Raw genomic sequence first — 19,609 nt, 5'->3', positions numbered from 1 at the left:
GCGATGATTTGCAAGCCTGTTCAAGTGAAATTTATAGTTTAGATAAATTGAATGCTGAAGTATCCGACTGGAAGAACTAGTTTGATGACTGATTTGCATTTATTTAGATTATAGGGCAATGGAATGCTTTGATGGATAATTTACCCCATTAATGGAAATTACAGAAACAGGGCCACTTCCGTTTGTGGCGGGCGTCTTGGCGGGCAGGGGGGAGGAATTCGGTGGCAGGGGCAGAAATAACTTTCACCCTGGCATGAAATCACAGCGGGATCATCAATGGTGTCTGCCATGGCAGATTGCCAATCCCGCCGGGGGCCTGCATGAACCCGATTTGCATCCCACTAATGGACCCTGGAGGAATACATGCATCGCATGCTGGGTGGATCCTCATAGACGTGGTTCCGCCGCAGAGCATCTCTCCGAAGGTGGGAGGTCTCCATGCAGCAAGCTTCGACTTCGCTAAGGATTGGGAACTTCATAGACTTGGCCTGGGGCTCACACCGTCTTCCATGGTCCCTGTTGATACTGCGGACCTGCTTCAGGACTTCACGGACTTCGCCATGGGCTGGTATGCTTGATCGGTGAGCGGATGGGAGGAAGTTCTAGGTGTGAGTGGGAGAAAAAGGTGTATCGGGGGTGCCGAGGAGTGAGATTGGGATGTTGGGGGTGGTGGGGTGTCAGGAGGTGAGGTTGTAGGGGGTGAAGGTGTCGGAGGGGTTGAGGCTGCGGGGTGGGGTGATGAAGGGATGGGAAATGGAGGTTGGGGAGATCAATGTGGATGGGGCTGGGATTTTCAGCAAGGTCGGGAACACGCACATTCACTTGGACATCCTGAAATGATAAGGGTTTGGGTTGTAGAGTAACGGTGGGTAGGTCGAAGGTGATGGGGGGGGTCATCTGTGATGGGGGAAAGGACATGGGTGACTGCGGCAGAGGAAAGGATGTAGGGAGCTTATAAATAACTTATTGACTACCATACTTTGCAAATTGAAAATGAGTGGAGCCTCGCATTGAATGGGTACAGCTGCTGCATGGGTGTGTAATCAGTGGGTGGGATGCTCAGATGGACAACCGGAGAACCCCAGCATGTGTGGCAGAGTGATTACACAAGGCTTGGAAAGGCCCTGCCACACACAAACTTCTCTCTTCAGAATCACTCGTGGTCTGGCTGCATGCAGCTGAACTGTTAATGGGGGGGGGTGCGGCAGGGGTGGGGGACGATTGCAGTGAGAGGACTTGCAAAGCCTCTAAATGAAGCTGAAAGATAACATTACATGTTATTTAGTGAAAGTGAGTATACTTTCAGATTATAAAATGACAAAATGTGTTCACCCGTGCAACCACTTGCGATCAGAGTTTCTTTTCTAGGCCTGATACTTCTAGTTCTGCCCTGACATCCGCAGCAGGGGTGGAGACAGCCTATACAATGGTTGGCCCTGTTGCCTCTGATGATTTTGGTGTGCATCCTCTGCAGAGCTGAGGCCTTGAGGGCCCCAGCTTGCTTTGGCTGTCCAGCTGTGGGCCAGCTGCTCCCTCTGCGGTGACAGAGGACAATGTTGAGAAGGTCACAGGCGCAAGGAATTCGGATAGAGCAGACAGCCTCTGAGATTGGAGATGGATGACCCAGGGGTGTCCAGCTGCCGCACACCCTTCGGGTACCTGAGGGCCCCAGCCTGACTCCTTGAGGGGAAGGAGCGCCTGGAGGGACATCGAGGTGGCCCATTTCCCTCTCGCGTTGCCATTGCAGTAACTCACCCATGGGTACTGCAATGCATCTGCATGCATCTCCGTGTTCTGCTGGACCAGGGTCTCCATAGTGTTCGCCATCCTTCCCAATGGGAACTGCTTCATCAGAGAGCAGGCAAATGTGCTCCTCCAACTCACGTGCCACTCTGTTGAGGGCTTCCAACAGCTCTGCATGATGTTCCCCCACCTTCTGCTGACTCCTCATGATGAGTTGGAAGGCTGAATCCAGAGGCTCGTCAGCTGACTTGGCCTGACAGATGCTTCTTTCCCAGCAGTCCTCTGAGTGCCAGGTAGCTCAGCTGCACCTGCCTCCTTCTGCTGCGGACACTTGCCCATCCGATGACCACCAGATTGTGAGCACGAACCTTGCTCTACATCTAAGTCCCACCGAGGTATGTGTCTCTGTGCTGGTGGAGGTGTGGATAACCGCTGTGACCATGCTGCTTATTTCCAGCTCTTCAATGGAGGAGGTGCCCTGTTGGCTGGAGGTGAGAACCTGGTTGGAGACTGACTAGCTCAAGGCATCGGTAGATTGGCAGAGTTCCCTTTGAACCAAAGTAGAGATAATTAGTACATGGCAGAAGAGTCAAAAGCAGGAGAGAGAGCACGCACAGTTGCATTGAGAGAGGGGTGATCTGGTGGAGGATCCTCAAGTGGGTGTTCGCCACCAACCTCCGTCACTGCAGGGACAGTCCACGTCCTCACCAGTCAGCACAATGGCATGCTCCTCAAAGTGAGTGAGGGGCCTAATGTCGGCGAGTCCACCGCCCAGTCTGGGACCTCTCCCTCCTGTTGTGAGCCAGCTTCTCCTGCATGAAAACAGAGTGTGAGCGGGATGCGTGCCGCAGCAGATGATAAGGATGCATGGAATGTTTGTGTGGTGAGCGGAGCCATGGACAGGATGAGGACACGAGCTCCAGAGGATATGAGCCTGATGGAGATGTGAGGGTGTGTGTGAGTGTTAGTGGCGCTGTCCCTTGAGGTGTGAGATCTCTGTGGATGTGTGATGGGTTTGGGAGTGAGAGTTGAGAGTGATGCGGTGCTTGACTTACCCTGGCAGAACAGGTGAGATAATTCGTCCTCTTCCTGCACTGGATGGTTGATCTCCTCTGTGCTCTTTTTGTGCCACTGCCTCCCAGGCCGGATTGGTGACTTTGGTAGACCTCCTGCAGCCCAGAGCAGGCATAGCGGACGTTGCAGCGTCCTTCCACTACTTCCAGCAGGCGCCCCACAGGGGCGTCACTAAATTTGGGGGCTGTCATCACCTTTGCTTTTGGTGTCATCTGTCGCCTGGAGAAGTCCTGGTCTGTAGACATGAAGTCAGCTGCGCTCTGGCGCGCTTTAAATATGGCGCCCAGTGCGAGTAAGCGCTTAGATCACGCTATGGTGGGCAAATCTGCGCCTGCCTGGTAGCGATCCAGCATGTTTTCAGTGAATTATTAATGAGGCTGGACACACCGGGAAGCAGACAATATGGTGTGAGAACCTTCCAAATGTGGCCGCAGGTAAAACGTCACTTTTCACGCCTGTTACCACACTTAATGCGACTCTGGGATGATTCCGTCCATAGAGCAGTATCCCTTGCCCTGCCCCATGATTAGTTTGGTGGTGGGGGGGGCATTTAATAAGGTGGGAGGGTAGTGGGTGGGGACCCTGCCACTTCCCGCCTCCACTCTGATTAAGTCCATGGCAGGAAGGTCTATGACGGCCTTCCTGCCCTGCCATTGATTGAAGATCTTAAGTGGGCAATTAATGCTGACTTAGGGACCTCACACTGCTGCTGTTGGTATTAGCCCAGCAGAGAGTTGGGGGTGGCGGGGGCTCCCCATGCAGGGAGCACATCAAGCAAACCCTAGCGTGTTTGCTTGCGGGCTCCCAGAGGAAGGTCAATTGTTCAAAGGTACTCAGTACCTGATCGAGGGACCTGGCATCAGGAAGTGTGAGGGGTGCCCACTGGGATCCAATCCCTTGCCCTTGCTGTGACCCCTCCCGTCACTCCGTAACTCCCTTTCTGCCTCCCACAACCTCCAACTCACCTTCATTCGCCTGTACCTGGTTCCCTCCTCGATCTGACACATTAGGTGGGTGTCATACAGGCAGCAGTAACCACCTCTCCAGTAGTGCTGCTGAGTGTAGAAAAGCTGCCGGCCTCTAATTGGCTGGCAGTATTCATCAGGCGGGATGGCTACCTCCGGGGTCCTTAATCCCTGGGCAGGCCTGCAGCTGGCCTGACAAGTGCCTGAGTTGCACAAGATGCGGTGTACCTTCCTGAAAAGGGCTTTCCAGCCAACGGCCAAGACCCCTTTCACATCCACAAAATTCCGCCTATATATTCAAGAACTAAAATGGAAATATCAAAGTACATTCAATAAACAGCGTTCAGAACATTGCAATGTTTGGGCATACACCTAGCAATCATTGTTGACATTTGTGATCTCTCCTACAGTTTAATAAATGCTTGCTCTTTTGTAATTAGGCACCTGGACGAAGCAGTCTCGTTCCACCCGGATGAAAGAGAAACGTGCAGACTTCTCTGTGGGCCACATTGGAGGAAGAGTGATTGCTGCTGGAGGTCTAGGTAATAATTATTCCTTGAGTGGCACCATTTCCACTGAGAGAGATGGGATTCATTTCCTGCCCGTGCATGTAACAGCAGATCAAGTGCTGGACAAGGACTGTGATCCATCGCTCACTTTAAGCGGTTAAATCAGCTGGATAAAAGAAAAGGAGATAGAAGAAAAATCAGCTTATCTGAGGAACAAGTTCAGCTCCGGGCTACATGATTCTCAAACAAGCTCCAAAGATTACTTGAAACCAATCAAATCTGAATGCAACACCACATTTCATCCTCTTGTGGAGAACAACAACTCTGTAAGTGAGAAATAAACCCACGTTTACTGAAAAGTCATTTGAACTCTAAGGTCAAGAATCACTTCAAGTCATTTCCTTGAAATACAGCAACTAAAACCTACTGGTTGCAAGAGCAGACACTAATTATTAGCTCCAAAACATTTTAAAGCACTTCAGCACCTAGGTTATGTGCTCAAATCATACAAAGGAATAGGAATAGTAAAGTGGAAAAGTGACAATGTGCACCAGTTGAACAAAACTATAAATGCATCTTTATAATTTATAATTATACTATGCTGGGTACACAAAGGAAATGTCCATCAAGAATATATTTTGAAGGAGAGGCCCTTTAAGGACAAGAGAGGTGGAATCTAATTTGAGCCCCAGTTGTTAATAAAAGAATATTTGTTGTTTTCCACTCAAATGGAGCAGCATTGGTTATCAGGGAGTTTAGCCAGAGAGTAACAAGTTTCTTCGATAAAGTTAGGAGAGTCTGAGTACCTTTCTCATCAGGGCCAATGTCAGCTTATCAACCGTATCACTCTATTCTCTGTGTCAGTAACTTATTGGTTTAAGCCCCTCTGTACAATTTGAGAACATGATCTTTGTGCTAAAGTATTTTAAAATATTTTGGAAGGATATAATAGCATGCTATATAAGGGTAAGTCTTGCTTTTCTGTGATTATGAAGTGTTTAAGTATGTTGTGCCTGCTCTTGACTCAGTGCACTTTGTTTGCTATATTTCAATGAACATTTAGATCTTGACCTTAGATTTCAAATGACTTTTCAGTAACCGTGGTGTTATTTCTCACCTACAGAGGTGTTGTTCTTCACAAGTGAATGGATGGTGGTGCTGCAGTTAGATTTGACTGATTTCTATTAGTCTTTGAAGCTTGTTTGAGAATCATGTAGTTTCATGAACCATGATTCAGCTCACAAACTTCATAGAATCGCAGAATTGTACAACACAGAAGGAAGCCCTGTCACATCTGCGCTGGGTCTCCGTAGGAGCAATTTACTTAGTTCCACTTCCCAGCCTTCTCCCTGTAGCTCTGCACATTCTTCCTTTTCAGATAATAATCCTATTTCCTCTTGAATACCTCGATTGAACCTACCACCACCACACTCACAGGCAGTGCATTCCAGATCCTAATCATTCGCTGCTCGAAAAAGTTGTTCCTCATGTCACTATTGTTTATTTTGCCAATTACCTTAAATCTGTGCCCTTTCACTTTCGATCCTTCCACCAGTGGGAACGGTTTTCCCCATCTACTCTGTCCAGGCGCTCAGGATTTTGAATACCTCTGCCAAATCACCTCTCAACCTTCTCTTCTCCAAAGAAAACAATCACAGTTTCTCCAATGTTTTCACATAACTGAAGTTCCTCATCCGAGGGACCATCCTCGTGAATCTTTCCTGCAGTATCTCTAATGCCTTCACATCTTTCCTAAAGTGTGGTACCCAGAACTGGACGTAATAGTCTAACTGAGGCAGAAACAGTGTTCTATACAAGTTTAGCATGACCTCCTTGCTCTTGTACTCTATGCCCCTATTAATAAACCCTCGGATACTGTATGATTTATTGCCCAATCTCCCAACCTGTCCTGCTACTTCCAATGATTTATACTTTATGTTCCTCAGATAAGCTGATAACAGAGCATTTTTCTACTGAACTTATTATGAAGATAGTTTTCTTCAGGTTGCCTGTTTCTTCCTAACTAACAAGCATTCCAACCATTCACAAAACCAGGGCTGTGAGCTTGGTTGGGACATGGTGCTCTACAATACCAACTATTGCACTACTAAATTTTTCTTAGTCTGAACTCAGACTACTAATTGCAATATTCATTGTAGGTAGCAATCTCCTACTTGAGGCAGTTCTTGTTGATGCTGTGCAGCTAGATCTTATTTGTTGGGATATTGGCTGCCATCAAGAAGAGGTCATTGAGCTTTGGGGAAGCTCCATTGGATCAGGAGCAAGAAAATTTAGTACGCATATTTAAAAAAGGGGACAAACATGAGTCAGACAACTATTGTCCAATTAAGTCAACGTCAATGACAGATAAAATAATGGAAACCATTCTACAGAGCAGGTGTAGTAACCTTAAAGAAACCATCAACTTGATTGAGCAACATTATGCCTGACAAAACTTCAGTCACACATAGATGGGATAGGTATGATACTTCGATTCAGAGAAATCTTTGCAAAGTACCACATGAAAAATGACCTATTAAGCTAAAGACCTTTGGAGCAAACTTTAATGGAGTTTCCCAATCTCCTATCATAACTTTGGCAGAAGACCAGCCAATGCCTTGTAAAGTATTATTTACATCATTTCTCTAGGGTCTAAAATTACAGCAGGAGATTGAGAGAACCCTCCCGCTATCCATCCTGGTATATTTAAGTCTTGTATAAGACAGGACAGTGGGTAATAAGTTGAGTACAAAAGAGTATAGGGGGGCATTAACATTAACATTCTACCTTGCAATTCGTTCTATGTTTCCTATTTGGTGGTATGAAATAAAATGCCCCAAGCAAAGGAATTTAAACATCTTTCCAATGTATAAACCCAATGCTTCATGAAGGTCATAATGGGCAGGGGTTGAAAATCAAAGAATATCGCAGCCTAAGGTAACTCTTAAAAAATCTGCAGCTTGCAGTCACATGGTCCTGAATTAAAACTAAGAGTTTTGAATATCGCTTCCATTCTGGGAAGTGGAGTTAGAGTAGTGACTGAGAGATGTGAGCTGTTGGCCAAAGTCCTGCTTCCCACTTTCATATTACATATGGCAGTAGCAGGCACACGGCAGGCAAATTGTTCCACCCCCAAAATGGGGGAGATGGTGTTGGAGGAAAATTGTTCATCCATTTTGAGGAGAAAGGATTTGATGGGAGGTTCCCTACCTCACTTTCTTTCGTTTCCTACCCTGGCACCAAGAATTTGTGCTTCTTCAGAAGAAAATCAAAGCTGAGGAGACCATCACTGCCAGAGACAAGAGACAAACTGAGCATAAGGGTTTGCTAGGATTTATGGCTTTGCTTTGTGGACATCACAGGTCAACTGGAACCAAAATGGGTTCTGTTCCCTCCCGTGTGAGACCAAAGACAGTGCATCATGCAGATCAATGCTTGATAACCTGGCAGAAGCCATGATGCCTTCATTCTGCACCAGTCTACTGTGCCGGGGGGTTATCCGATTTTGCCCCAATTGAATTTCAAGAACACTGTGCCAGCTGCTTTTTATCTTTCAAACTTCATGCAGATACTTTCTGCTGCGTTTTGAGTTAATTGGCAACACAGCAAATCTCTTATTCAGAAATATCAATTTGTTGTAGCAAGTTCAAACTTGTCTTATTTCACTGATGTATTTAAAATCTATCACATCAGTACCATCACTTTTATTAAAGCTTTGTTACCCGTTTTATAGAAAATAAAATGGATTTTCATGTGCGCCGGCGCAGAGTAAGCAAAGTCAGAGAGGTTTAATTCTTGGTTTTCCAATTGCAGGTGGGCTCGTGAACCCGCCTCCATCTCCCGCGTGCCATGAAATGCAATTTTCACAAGATTGGGGTCCTAATGACTTTAGAGATGGGTCTGTCATCCATTTAGTGCCCGCGGTTGGTGAGGGGGGGTGGGGGGGTGGGGGTGGGGGGGAGCGGGAATGGAGGTGTGACACCAGGGAAGTGTGCCAATTTTGGGCCCTAATTGGCAGCCATTGCTGTGGCTGCTGTCTGTGAGACATCTTAAAATAAACGGAGCATCTTGATCTTCAAAGTGGCCAGGGCAAATAGAGATCTGGACCTGGGATGGAGTAGGGAAAGGTTAATAACTAACCAGTCAAATTTTATTACTGCTCGATAGGTCATTGTCCAAATTTTCCCTATTTTATGTTAAATAAAACTGATCTGTGTTCCCACCAGGTTGCAGGTGGTCAGCTTCAGAGAGCTCCTAACAGCCACCAGCCCCCATGAAAATTTTGAGAGGTCAGATGACGATCTCTTTAACAAGCTCCCTAAATGACCTCAACCCTCCTAATTAAGGTGGGAGACTTCACTTTCCCACCCGCTGCACCCATCCTCGGGAACATTATCAAGGTTGGGAATGGAGGAGGCAACAGGCCAACACACAGGCTCTGAGTGCCATTTTGCTGTCCCATCTCTGTTCCATCCCATTTCGGGACAGGAAAATCTGGCTCCAGTCTTTGAGAATTTGTGCATCTCACAAGGAACAGTGTTGGATATTCCAATTGGCTTCAGTGTATCTGAGCTACGATTAAGAAATTTAAGCCAAGATTCTCAATCCTAATCATTATTTATTGATTGCTGAGTGAGATGAAATCTAAATCAGGCCCCGTATTTGAAAAGTCTGTGAACATCCCCTGTCCAAACTCAGGGTTTAAGAATTTGGTATGCTTGAGGGCTTTTACCACTCCTGTTGTGGGGATGAAAGGGTTGTCTAATGAGGAAAGGTGGAGCAGGTTGGGCCTATACTCATCGGAGTTTAGAAGAATGAGAGGTGATCTTATTGAAACATAGAATATTCTGAGGGGGTTAGATGGTGAGTACAGAGAAGGTGGGAGACTGTAGATCTAAGGGGTAACATTTAAAAATAAGGAGTCTCCCATTTAAGATGGAAATGAGGTGGAATTTTCTTTCCTCAGTGGGCTGTTAGTCTTTCGAACTCTCTTCCACAACATTGAGAGATTGAGTCGGTTAGGATTATCTTCGCTGGAGTTCAGAAGAATGAGGGGTGATCTCATAGAAACCTATAAAATTCTAATAGGACGACACAGGGTAGATTCAGGAAGGATGCTCCCGATGGTGGGGGAGTCCAGAACCAGGGGTCACAGTCTGAGGATACGGGGTAGACTATTTAGGACTGAGATGAGGAGAAATTTCTTCACCCAGAGAGTGGTGACCCTGTGGAATTCGCTACCACAGAAAATAGTTGAGGCCAAAACATTGTATGTTTTCAAGAAGGAGTTAGATATAGCTCTTGGGGCGAAAGGGATCAAAGAACATGGGGAGAAAGCGGGAGCAGGCTATTGAGTTGGATGATCAGCCATGATCATAATGAATGGCGGAGCAGGCTCGAAGGGCCGAATGGCCTACTCCTGCTCCTATTTTCTATGTTTCTATGTCTATGTTCCTATGGAGGCTGGGTCATTGAATGTATTTAAGGCAGGGTTAGACAGATTTTTGATTGACAAGGGAGTCAAGGGTTATGGGGGACAGGTAGGAAAGTGGAGTTAAGTATACAATCAGATCTGATCTTATTGAATGGCAGAGCAGGCTCGATGGGCCGAATGGCCTACTCCCGTTTCTATTTCTTATGTTCTTATTTATTATCTGTTCCCCAGTGTGATTTTGCATCTTGAGTGAGGATGATTAAAGGAGGAATAGACATATCAAGTGCATCAAACAGCCATGCAATCAGCATGGACTAAATGTATTGACATACCCAATAAATGTCTATTTTGAGACTTATGATTACATTTAACACATTATTGTAGAGGTTGTGTGTGCAACCAGAAAAGTATTTCAGGCAAAAAATTGCGATCTTCTTTTCCAGTCTGTTTGACCTCATGTGAGTCTTCCACCTCTGCTGTCAATCTCTGTTAAGCAGGACCTTTGTGCTTGGCATGTACGCTTGTTTTTGGAAGATTCTGTGTTTGTGTAGTGCCATCCAAACAGTGACTTTACATACATCGTATTTGTGGCAGTTTGTGTGACTGTGGTTGGCTCCGAATTCAACACATGATGCAGAAATCACTTCCATGTCCAAACATTGCTAATCGATCTGTTGCTAATCTTGTACCTTGCTGAATTTGTCTGTTCCATTAACAACATAAAGGACAGAATTTTACATTCAGCATGCGGGTGCGCACCCGACGTGCCAGGACATGATATGACGTACGATGACGTCGGGCATGCATGTCATCGCGCTGTATCGCGATATTTCGTTCGACAGGCGCGCACCAGAATCACTGCGTGCTTGCCAATAATTGAAAGGCCTATTAAGGCCATTAACTAACTAATTAACTTCAAATTTATGCTGACCGTCCAACCTAACTGTTGACGGCCAGGCGAAAAGGCCAAGCGGCCTTTAGATTTTTTAGGAAACCTCATCCATGAGCGGGATGAGGTTTCCTAAAGCTATTACAAATTAAATAAAAACTTTCTTTTGACATTAAAAACATGTCCCTTCTCATGTGACACAGTCACATGAGAGGGGATGTATTTCATTAAATTTTTAATGTCTTTAATAATTTTTTTAAAAAGCGCTTCAATCTCTCTGAGGCAGATCCGTGCCCACGCGAAAGAGCACTGGACCCGACTCTCCCTCCTCCCCCCGCCCACACAGGTAGCGCTCAGCGCTACTGCTCGCGATCCACGCTAGGTTGGCCTTAATTGGCCCACCCACCTGAAATTGCAGTGCGGAGCCAATCGTGGACGGCGGTTGGCTCTACAACAGCCCGAGCCTGCCCAACCAATGTTGGATCCTAGCCAAAGACTTTGGAAGTTCAGTACCATAACTAAATTGGACAAGAAAAGCGTCTTCTGAAGCAGCAGGTGAGCCTTAAGGACTCGATGGAGTCCAACCCACCTGCCACTTTAACAGTGGTGTGTTGCCTGGCATGACCTCATTATAACATTATAATCAAACTCTCAAAGCATAGTTTGGATAAAAGCAAAATACTGCAGATACTGGAAATCTGAAACAAAAACAAAATTAGCTGGAAAAACTCAGCAGGTCTGACAGCATCTGTGGAGAGGAAGACAGAGTTAACGTTTCGAGTCCGTATGACTCCGATGTTCTGATGAAGAGTCATACGGACTCGAAATGTTAACTCTGACCTCCTCTCCACATATGCTGTCAGACCTGCTGAGTTTTTCCAGCTAATTTTGTTTTTGTTGTTGAAGCATAGTTTGGAGTTTGATTTACCGGGTTTCCCAGGGTTCGGGAAACTTGGCAGCTAAATGGAGATGGGAGAAGCCAGATCAGGGTCAAGTGCATTTTATAGCACTGCTTGTGGGACAGGAGGAGCAGGAATGCTACCCCCAGCAGCCCCTCCTGCCCCCCAAGCAAACCTTCTGCCAATCGTTGCCTCTCCTCATTGTCGAACAAAAAAAAAACAATCCCAAGTCTCTGGTCCACGATTTGTCCACCCCCACAACACCCCAACCCCTCCCTCCATGCCCAACCTTTTCCTTGTGATTTTACCTCCCTCCAGATGACTATGCCAGCCCTCCTCCAACCCCCAATGCTTTCTGGCTGCCAGGGCAACCCACAAGGGTCCCCAGCTGCATCTTTTTACTGCTGGCTTTCCCGCTTAACAACCAGCCAGCCTCTCAATCTGGTCGCCTGCAGGGCTGGAAACTTAATTTTTAAAAAATAACGTTAAGATTCTGCCGTTAAATTTGCCAGGACCTCTGCATTCCTGGGATTTTCTGGTCAGCCGCCTCACCCGCCCCTAGCAAACATGCTCGCTCACTCCCCACCTCACTGTAAATATTTGGGCCTTCTCTTTCTTCTGAAGGGATTCAGAAATATACACAGGGAGGGTGTGCAACCTGTGAGAGGGAGTGTGCTGGATCTTCCGAAATAAACTTTTACTGTCTCATTGACCATCTTTATCGTGGTCAGAGCATCACCTGCAATAACTTCTCTTCCTGCTCCTGCACTATTATGTCTATTACCCTTCAAGGATCTATACTTGGACCCTTCCTATTTCACATCAACATGCTTCCCCTCAGCAAAATCATCGGGAAATGCAGCGCCAGTTTTCAAGTGTATGCTAACAACATCAAGCTCTACCCTACCACCTCCTCTTTCAACTCCCATGTCATTAAATTATCAGCCTACTTGTCCAACAATCAGTACAAGATGAGCAGAAATTTCCTTAAATTAAATATTGGCAAGACCGAAGCCATTGCCTTCAAATTCCATTCGTTAACAACCAGCTACATCCCTCTCCCTGGCAAATGTCTAAAGCTGAACCAGATTTGCAAACTTGGCATTTTATTTGACCCCAAGATGAGCTTCTGACCAGAAATCAGCACCATCACTCAGACTACCCATTTCCACCTTGTCAAGTTGCCTGACTCCACGCTCTGCCTCAGCTCATCTGTTGCCAGAACTTTCATTCTTGCCTTTGTCACCTCTGTTCCAAAGCACTCCTGGCTATCCAGCCTGCCACCATTTACACTCCGTAAACTTGAAACCGTCCAGAGCTCTGGTTGTCTATGTTCTTAGTCACACAAAGTCCTGTTTACCCATTACCCCTGTGCTCATTGACCTAAATTAGCTCCCAGTTAAGCAAAGCCTCAATTTTAAAATTTTCATCCTTGTTTTCAAATCCTATCTCTATACTCGCTTCCAGCCCCACAACTTTCCGTGATAGCCACACTGCTCTAATTCTGGCTTCATGGGCAGCCTGATTTTAATTGTTCCACCATTGGAGGTTGCGCCTTCAGTTGCCTAGACCCTAAGTTCTGGAATTCTCTCCCTACACCTCCCTCCTCTCTCCTTTTCTTATCACCTTTACGACACTCCTTAAAACTTACCTCCTTGATCAAGCATTTGGCCATCTGCTGTCACATTGTTTTATGTGGCTTGGTGTCAACTTTTGCTTTATAATGCACCTATGAGGCATCTTGGGATGTTCACTTATGTTAAAGGTGCTACATAATTGCAAGTTGTTGTTGTTGTTTTATAAGAAGATTGAAAAATCCATCAATTCTTTTTAAAATCTTTAGGGGCCCAATGTGCTAAAAGGACTGGGATAAGTTCTACCAGTGGGAAGCCAACATGCCTGCCCTCACTTAACATCCTGGTCCACTGCGCGTTCACCAGGTTGGGGGTGAGAAAGCCCCTGCTCTGAGAGTTCTGTCCCTGGGCCACACCACTTCTTGACATATGGAGTTCTGTTTTTGACAAATAGAATTGGACACAAGCAGGGCATGCTGGGACCTGGATTTCTACTTAATTTCTAGCCCCTGTGCCACATGGCAGGAATGTGTTGGAAGCCATTGATTTAAAGCTCTTATTTATATATTGAAATTGTCGCTGAAGCATGACACATGATTGAAGCAGGCATGTGTAGTACAATCCTGAAAACTGCAAGATAGAAAGAAAAAAATGCAAATGTTAGAAATTAGAATAAGAAAAGAAAATGCTGCCAATGTGTCCTTCAGCATTTGGAAAGAGAAATGATTGGTGTAGATCCTTCATCAGAACTGGACTTTGGGAGGTTATTGAACATGCCTCGCACTCAACTTTTAGCTGCTACTCTTCCCTCCCTCTTTGTCATGTTTAGTCTCATAAAGGGACTTGCTTTTTTCCCAGTACCTAGTTCTGATGAAGGGGTTACACTCAAAACCTTAAACTGTATTTTCTCTTTACAGATGCTGATGGAGCTGCTTTGTATTTCCAGCGTTTTTTTGCTTTAATGTCTAAACACTCAGATCATAGGCAATGAAGACAAAACAAAGAATGTAAATGAGACTTGAATATAGTTGCAGTTATTTTGAGCTCCTCTCATGTGTGGAATATGATGGAAAATACCATTGAACATGTCATTAGCTTCAGCACAGATAAGAGCAAGGGAAAATATATTGATTTTGAGCTGACTTTAAATTTATGAGGCTGAAATTGAATAATAAATTGGGATATATGCAATTTTTGTGATGAAGGTGAAGCTCATTTAGTGTGCTCCTTATTAATCTAGCTAGGATTTCCACATTTTGTGAAGAAAATATTCCTCAGAGAATTGCTAGTTGCTAACGCATACTTCAATTTCATTTTCAGCCCCTGAGAAGCTATTTTTTTGCCATGTTACCTCAGAAAACACTCCCTAGTCTCTCTCATAGTCACTTCTTGTGCATCTCATCCAGCAGTATTGAGTGTGACATTCATCTCCTGTTAGGCGAATGTAAGAATAATGTAATGAAACTATGCATGTGAAGAAATATAATCCAGAGCTTTAGAACTCCTTCCAAACACCATCAGGTGTTTATATTTCTTCAAGAAATTCCTGGAAAATTTGGAATTTTGCATTAAATATTGTAATCTTGGTTAAGGTTAAATACTGTTTTGCTTCACAATTGATCAGCCTTTCACCTTAAAAAAAAATAAATTTGCATTGATCCATAAACAACCAGAACATTACTTTCCTGAAAGCTTCAGCTCTTCCCTCGACCAACTGAGCTATCAAAGGAAAGCACTTTCTTTCTCCAATGCCCTCTTCAGTTCACAGAAAAAAAATACCCTCTCCTTTTAGCACAGAGATACTCTCACTCCTTGATTATAAGATAATTACAGGTGAGGAGGATCATACAGCTCAGTTTAATTCATCCACCTCGAAGACCCTGGGCGGAATCTTGTGGAGGCTGGAGAGCAGGCCAGAATCCTGCATCATCTCTTTTCGAGAAGGCCTGCTGCACCTTGTACTACTCAGGCAGCTAACAGGCCTATGGCGGGACATCCCCAGGGTCAAAGATCCTGGGGTGGAAGTCCTGTACGCCAAGAGCTGGTGACTCATCAGAGACCGGCATTGTTTCTGTACTCAGCAGTGGCACCAGGGAGGCGGCGGCGGCTGCTGCTAATACAACGCTATCCCGAGGAGGGACCCAGGCACGGGTGAGCAATGGTGGGAGGGGGTGTTGGGGGTCATGGGGGGGTTCGGCAGCAAGGGTGGTGGGTGGCTCTCAGCAGGCCTCCCCTTCCCGATGCTGGGCCCCCCGATCAGGCACTGATTGCCTTTGAACTAGGGCCCCTCCCTTCTCAGAGCCTGCAAGCAAACACACCGGGATTTGCTTGTTGTGCTTCCCACATGGTGAACCCCACCACCTGCTGCTGGGTTAATATTAGTTGGCAAGGGGTGGGGAGGCCATCCAAGGGCCCCTGCCACCAAACTCATCACCGGGAAGGGCCAAAGAATTTGCCCCCAATGTCTCCCTTACAGCAGCATTTAATTGTTTCTTAAATGATTGCAGGGTTTTTGAATCCATTTCTCTATCTGGAAGTGTTGATTACTCTTTGTGTGAAGAAGAACCTTCTGATATCAGTGTTAAATGTACATTTTGGTAGTTTGAACCTGTGCACCTTTCATTATGCTTACAATTTAAAGTAACATTTTGGATTTACCTCTTCCACAGTTAAAGAACTATCTTGTGTACTTGTATAAAGCTGCCTCAAGTGCTTCCTTTACAGGCTGCAAAGTCCAACTCCCTCGAGTGTCCCCTCATAACTAAAACTCTTCCATTAGGGTCAGCCTCGTGGCTCTTCTCTGAAATACTTTCAACCCTTTAATGTCTCCCTTGTTTCTCAATGATCAAAGTCAAACATGATGATCTTTCTACCACCAATTCCAGCTAAAATTTATGACGCTGCTACTTCCCACTAGGAAAGGATCTGTGCAGCTTATGGGAATTCCTAATCTATTGCAACATGAGGAATTGTTATATATGATAAAGTTTAGCTGTGAAAATTACTGTGCAACTTAATCCACACGTGAAAATAGCCCCTTTAACATATAGTGGAAGAGAGAAACACCATGAGGATACTGTACGAGAAGCTCAGAACTGATGTTGGACCAAACCATTCAAACCTCAGGTGATTTTTGAATGTCTAAGTGACTGATTCCTTATTTTGTTTCATTTAATTTGAATTGCAGGAAACCAACCGGCTCCACTCGGATCAGTGGAAGGGTTCAATCCAAACAAGAGGAAATGGGAAAGTCTACCAGCAATGAACACCCCACGCTGCTCTTGTTCCAGTCTGCAAACTGACAACATGCTTTTTGTGATCGGTGGTGTAGCACAGGGACCCAGTAACGCTGTGGAGGCCTTGTGTGACCGAGAGAGTATCTGAACACTCTGAAACTCTGAAACCTAGGGGTGTGGGTGTGGCTCAGTGACTACTGAAGAACTTATAGAATTGTTTGAAGATTCTGGTAAAGAATCTCACTGTTGTCAGTGAAAGCTATTAAAAAAATCATTTGCGATACAAAGACATATAAGAAAAATTTAAACACAAGGGTGATGCTTTGTCTTAGAACAATTTAGCTCTAACTTTGTATTGGTTTAAACCCAATGTAATAAACCAAGGAATTATGAAGTACTGATACAACTTTTAGACAGACCAGAAAGTGAATACAAAGGTCCCACAGTTCATTTCACTAACTGTGATATTAACTTTCAGTGGAAGATATACATCAATGGGTTGATAATACAAAGAATTCAAGATGGGCTCAAGAGATTGTATCCAGTCAGTGATTCTATCAACTTCATTTTCAAGTCCAAACTGGTTTATAGAAAGGAAACTTGGGAAAGAATTCCACAGTTTTCGTGGCATCCCCCTGTATCCAGTAATAGGCATCATTCTCCGTCCAAAGGATAAACTCTGAAGGTTTGAAGTCAAAAGGGAATGTCAAAACTTTGATATAGAAATGTAAGGGCCACTTAACAGCACTCTATGTCAGATTAGGGTTAGAGTTAGTAGTAGGACCATGAAGTTGAGGATGTTCAAGGATGGCCCCAGTTTAAGGTTGTTGTTGGAAAGGTTGCAGCAAGATCTTTCCCAACAGTTTACATTATCACAGGTAGAATCTGGTAGTTTAACAACTCATTCTAGATATATATTACATGAGGATTGAAAACAATCCCTGTGGTGTTCCTGTATTAATGTCACACAAAGTGCTGTAAGGTTTTAACAGTAGTGTTGAACTAGTGTCAGTGCTGTAACATTCCGGGAGTCATGTTCTAACACTAAGTGATGTTTCTTTAATAATGTCACATCAGTGTAAGCATTCTAGAGTAATGTTGCATTAATACAAGTGAAGTCATATAGTTATGCTACTCAAGTCTACGCACAAAACATTTCAACAGGATTGCCGCACATGATATAAGAGCTGCCAGTACTATAATATTCTAGCAAAAGTCTTACATCAAATTAGGTTCTCTAATGATCTTGAACTGCGAAGCTACCAAGTGCTGTGAAGTCCCTGTTCACCAATGTTCATAAGGTTCCTTTGCTTGGTACCAATTCAAGTGCTTTAAGTATCCTTGGGTAGTGTCATACAGAATAAGTGATTTTCCTATGGTGGTTAACACATTTGTGAAATTTGTACAGTAGTGGTGCATTAGTACTGTTATGATCCCAGCTGATGTTACCACCAGACAAGCCTGAACCCAGGGTGGAACCCTGCTTGATAGATCCTAACTTTTATTTGTTTGTTTAGATATGTGGAGAGTAGCTACTGAGCAGAGCCACAGGAGTCAGCTGAAATAAAAACATTTATTCAACAAGAAAGTATGAATTATATTACAATATTCCTTCACCCACAACTCTACTTTTACAGATATGTACAGATTGTAGGGGTAGCACAAGTTACAAAAACTTTCTTATACTCTAATGTTCACAGCAAGTACACAGCCCATGTAAACCAATTGGCGACCTGTAGTCAGGCACACCACACTCTGACACCAAGTGACAGATGCCACCTCAACCAGATGCTATGGATTCTCCTCAACTCCCCCCAGACACTTGTCATATCATGAGCCAATCAATGTCATTGAACTCCATCTTTCATACAAGGGTTTCCAATCTCCCCTCTCCAAGGACTCACTTTGGAACCTTCTCCCAAACCATCATTTTGTTTCAGACGCCTCCAGGGTTCACCTCCAGGGTTTCAAACTCTCCTTCCGATGTTCCTTTCCCCTGGGTCACCACATGCATTCAAGCTTTCTTCCATGCACCCTCTCTCACTGATTCAGCTATCAACAGTACACCACTGCTTCACATGCCCATAGCAAAAGTTATAGACCTTCAGTTGTCCCTTTGGAACTTCTGGCCTCTCACTTTAAATCTGCTTCCTTTAAACTTGAAGCTTGGAGCCTTCCTCTCTGCTCCTTACTTTCACTTCCACAGATCAGGACCTTTCCCAGGTTCCTGTCCTTCCTTTGACTAGAAGGTCTTCTTGGGACTTTCTCCTGTTCCACTCCCCTGGATTTGGGGACTTTCTTCTTTAGCTTGGGTCTTGCTATCTGTCCCCTTTGCTCCAATCTCTCTCTGGCAGCTACTTTCAATCAACTTTAGCTTGGGACTGGCTATCTGCCCCTTCTAGGTTGCTTCTGCCTGGCAGCTGCTCCCAACTGAACTCAAAACTGCTGTTTTTTTTCTTTAGTTTTTCTGTGTGTGTGTGTGAGGCGGGGAGGGGGGAGGGTGGGGGGGCGGGTGGGTGGGCCTGCATCTCTGGATCCCTGTTGCTAGGCATCAGCCCATTTTTTTCTACTCACATGTTTGCTCAACTTCGCTTCGGGCAGAATTTTACGTCCCATGGGCGGGCGCGTGCCTGACCGGTTTGGGCGTAAAATAGCGTGCGATGATGTCGAGCGAGCATCCCGACGTTATCGCAGACTCGCACGATATTTCGGTCAGCGGGCAGCCTGTCCGCCAACAATTAAGAAGCCTATTATGGCCCTTAATCAAGTAATTGAAAGCAAATTTTCGCTGCCTGTCTGACCTTGCGGTTGGCGGGCGGGCGAATCGGCCAGGCGGCCTTTGGATTTTTTATGAAAACCTTGTCCATGGGCAGGATGAGGTTTCCAACAGTAATTTTTAAACAATTAAATATTTTATTTTGCTTCTGATATTGTTGCGGAGCTCTATGTCGGGACAAGTTTTTAACGTTTTTAAAACCTTTCTTTTTGATTGTACAATTCTTCAGCTCCGAGGCAGCTCACTGCCTTCAGGGAGCTTTCAGTGTGCGCTCCCCCGCACATATGCAGACATTTGCGCTCGCACTCCTCCTGCCCCCACCCCAGCAGTGCTGAACTTCTCAGTCAGGGCCCAATCATGGTCGGCGGACCATTTTGCGGTCACTCCCGGGCCGCCCGACGACCAGAAAATCCTGCCCTTAGAGTCATAAAACTCATTAGAAATGCAGGCATATTTTAAATTGAAACTAAAACTCAACTTGACCTTTTCTTAACACGCAAGTATAAAAAT

General features: G+C 45.1%; 1 protein-coding gene across 1 annotated transcript in view; it reads left to right on the top strand.

Moving 5' to 3' along the window:
- klhdc8b (kelch domain containing 8B) overlaps window positions 1-19,045 on the top strand; it is a 131,452-nt gene extending 112,407 nt beyond the window's left edge. The window contains exons 5-6 of the mRNA XM_078543316.1: window positions 4,223-4,324; window positions 16,275-19,045. Of these exons, the coding sequence (XP_078399442.1) occupies window positions 4,223-4,324; window positions 16,275-16,471 (299 nt within the window). The 3' untranslated portion in view covers window positions 16,472-19,045. The remainder of the gene's footprint in view (window positions 1-4,222; window positions 4,325-16,274) is intronic.
- The last annotated feature ends 564 nt before the right edge of the window (window positions 19,046-19,609 follow it).

Source organism: Cetorhinus maximus, chromosome 6 (assembly GCF_964194155.1).
Source record: "Cetorhinus maximus chromosome 6, sCetMax3.hap1.1, whole genome shotgun sequence".
Classification (NCBI taxonomy): domain Eukaryota; kingdom Metazoa; phylum Chordata; class Chondrichthyes; order Lamniformes; family Cetorhinidae; genus Cetorhinus; species Cetorhinus maximus.
Note: the sequence above shows the minus strand (reverse complement) of the source record. Positions and strands in the feature narration are given on the sequence as shown.